Source organism: Salmo salar, chromosome 15 (genome assembly GCF_965601325.2).
Source record: "Salmo salar chromosome 15, fSalSal1, whole genome shotgun sequence".
In the NCBI taxonomy this organism is placed as follows: Eukaryota; Metazoa; Chordata; class Actinopteri; order Salmoniformes; family Salmonidae; genus Salmo; species Salmo salar.
The window spans coordinates 107,217,501-107,220,000 of NC_138305.1; the positions used below are offsets into that span (position 1 = coordinate 107,217,501).

A 2,500-nucleotide genomic window follows, 5' to 3' on the forward strand; every position below is an offset into this window, starting at 1 on the left:
AAGATCTACAGTAACACAAACACAGGAAGAGCAATGGTAGCAGAGCAGACAGTGGACTCAAACAATAGAAACATCTGCATACTAAATAGAGCCATCTGCAGCATTAAGTCTGCATACTAAATAGAGACATCTGCTGCATTAAGTCTGCATACTAAATAGAGATATCTGCTGCATTAAGTCTGCATACTAAATAGAGATCTGCTGCATTAAGTCTGCATACTAAATAGAGATATCTGCTGCATTAAGTCTGCATACTAAATAGAGACATCTGCTGCATTAAGTCTGCATACTAAATAGAGATATCTGCTGCATTAAGTCTGCATACTAAATAGAGATATCTGCTGCATTAAGTCTGCATACTAAATAGAGATATCTGCTGCATTAAGTCTGCATACTAAATAGAGATATCTGCTGCATTAAGTCTGCATACTAAATAGAGATATCTGCTGCATTAAGTCTGCATACTAAATAGAGATATCTGCTGCATTAAGTCTGCATACTAAATAGAGATATCTGCTGCATTAAGTCTGCATACTAAATAGAGATATCTGCTGCATTAAGTCTGCATACTAAATAGAGATATCTGCTGCATTAAGTCTGCATACTAAATAGAGATATCTGCTGCATTAAGTCTGCATACTAAATAGAGATATCTGCTGCATTAAGTCTGCATACTAAATAGAGATATCTGCTGCATTAAGTCTGCATACTAAATAGAGATATCTGCTGCATTAAGTCTGCATACTAAATAGAGATATCTGCTGCATTAAGTCTGCATACTAAATAGAGATATCTGCTGCATTAAGTCTGCATACTAAATAAGGTGCGGAAGATAAGTGACGGATGGAAACAGAAGCCTCCACAAATACAGTAAAGCAATTTCAATCATTTCAAATCAATCAAAATAAGCCTCCACAATGTCTGAGAGTCTCATCACGACACGACAGATGTCAAGTACATTATTAAGGGATGGTTTAGTCATTAGGTACCATGTTGGCCTGCCAGCCTTCCGTGTTGACACAGCGGTCGATGCACCACCAAAAGTCATCCTCTGACTCGCCCTTCCACGCAAACACAGGCACACCTGTAGGGGAGAGGAGAGAGATGCTAGCACATATTATGGGGGGGGGGGGGGGGGGGAGAGAGAGAGAGAGGCTAGCACTTATTATGGGGGGGGGGGGGGAGAGAGAGAGGCTAGCACTTATTATGGGGGGGAGAGAGAGACATCACAGCAGCAAGATTTGTAACCTGTTGCCACAAGAAAAGGGCACCATTGTAAATACAACCTATAGGTAGAGGGAGGGTGAGAGAGAGAGAAGGGGAGAGACAGACAGAAAGAAAGCGAGAGAGGACAGTATGATAAGTTCTCACCAGTCTCTGCCAGGGCAGCAGCCACCTCGTTCTGAGTAGAGTAAATGTTACAGGCTGTCCAACGACACTGAGCTCCCAGAGCTACCAGGGTCTCTATCAGAACCTGAGGGGGGAAATACACAAACACACTACATTTGAGTATTAATTAGTTCCTGTCAAGGCAGCAGCTACTCTTCCTGGGGTTTATTATGGATCCCCATTAGTTCCTGTCAAGGCAGCAGCTACTCTTCCTGGGGTTTATTATGGATCCCCACTAGTTCCTGCCAAGGCAGCAGCTACTCTTCCTGGGGTTTATTATGGATCCCCATTAGTTCCTGCCAAGGCAGCAGCTACTCTTCCTGGGGTTTATTATGCATCCCCATTAGTTCCTGTCAAGGCAGCAGCTACTCTTCCTCGGGTTTATTATGGATCCCCATTAGTTCCTGTCAAGGCAGCAGCTACTCTTCCTGGGGTTTATTATGGATCCCCACGAGTTCCTGCCAAAGCAGCAGCTACTCTTCCTCGGGTTTATTATGGATCCCCATTAGTTCCTGCCAAGGCAGCAGCTACTCTTCCTAGGGTTTATTATGGATCCCCATTAGTTCCTGCCAAGGCAGCAGCTACTCTTCCTGGGGTTTATTATGGATCCCCATTAGTTCCTGCCAAGGCAGCAGCTACTCTTCCTGGGGTTTATTATGGATCCCCATTAGTTCCTGCCAAGGCAGCAGCTACTCTTCCTGGGGTTTATTATGGATCCCCATTAGTTCCTGCCAAGGCAGCAGCTACTCTTCCTGGGGATTATTATGCATCCTCATTAGTTCCTGTCAAGGCAGCAGCTACTCTTCCTGGGGTTTATTATGGATCCTCATTAGTTCCTGCCAAGGCAGCAGCTACTCTTCCTGGGGTTTATTATGGATCCCCATTAGTTCCTGTCAAGGCAGCAGCTACTCTTCCTGGGGTTTATTATGCATCCCCATTAGTTCCTGCCAAGGCAGCAGCTACTCTTCCTGGAGTTTATGAAGGATCCAATTTAGTCCCTGCCAAGGCAACAGCTCCTCTTCCTGGGGTCCAAACAGGATTAAAACAAGGACAACAAAACAACAACAGCCTACATCATAAATAAAAGATTACATCACATTATTACCATTAT

The 2,500-nt window shown here is 44.1% G+C and overlaps 1 protein-coding gene across 3 annotated transcripts in view; it reads right to left on the reverse strand.

The window, feature by feature from the left end:
* Positions 1-2,500, reverse strand: part of LOC106572868 (S-adenosylhomocysteine hydrolase-like protein 1) — a 62,825-nt gene that overhangs the window by 23,928 nt on the left and 36,397 nt on the right. For all 3 annotated transcript variants that reach the window (XM_082962252.1, XM_082962254.1, XM_082962253.1), the window contains exons 5-7: positions 1,372-1,474; positions 990-1,084; positions 1-5 (exon numbers count right to left, since the gene is read on the reverse strand). The exon at positions 1-5 is cut by the window's left edge and continues 102 nt beyond it. In XM_082962252.1, coding sequence (XP_082818378.1) covers positions 1-5; positions 990-1,084; positions 1,372-1,474 — 203 coding nt within the window. The remainder of the gene's footprint in view (positions 6-989; positions 1,085-1,371; positions 1,475-2,500) is intronic.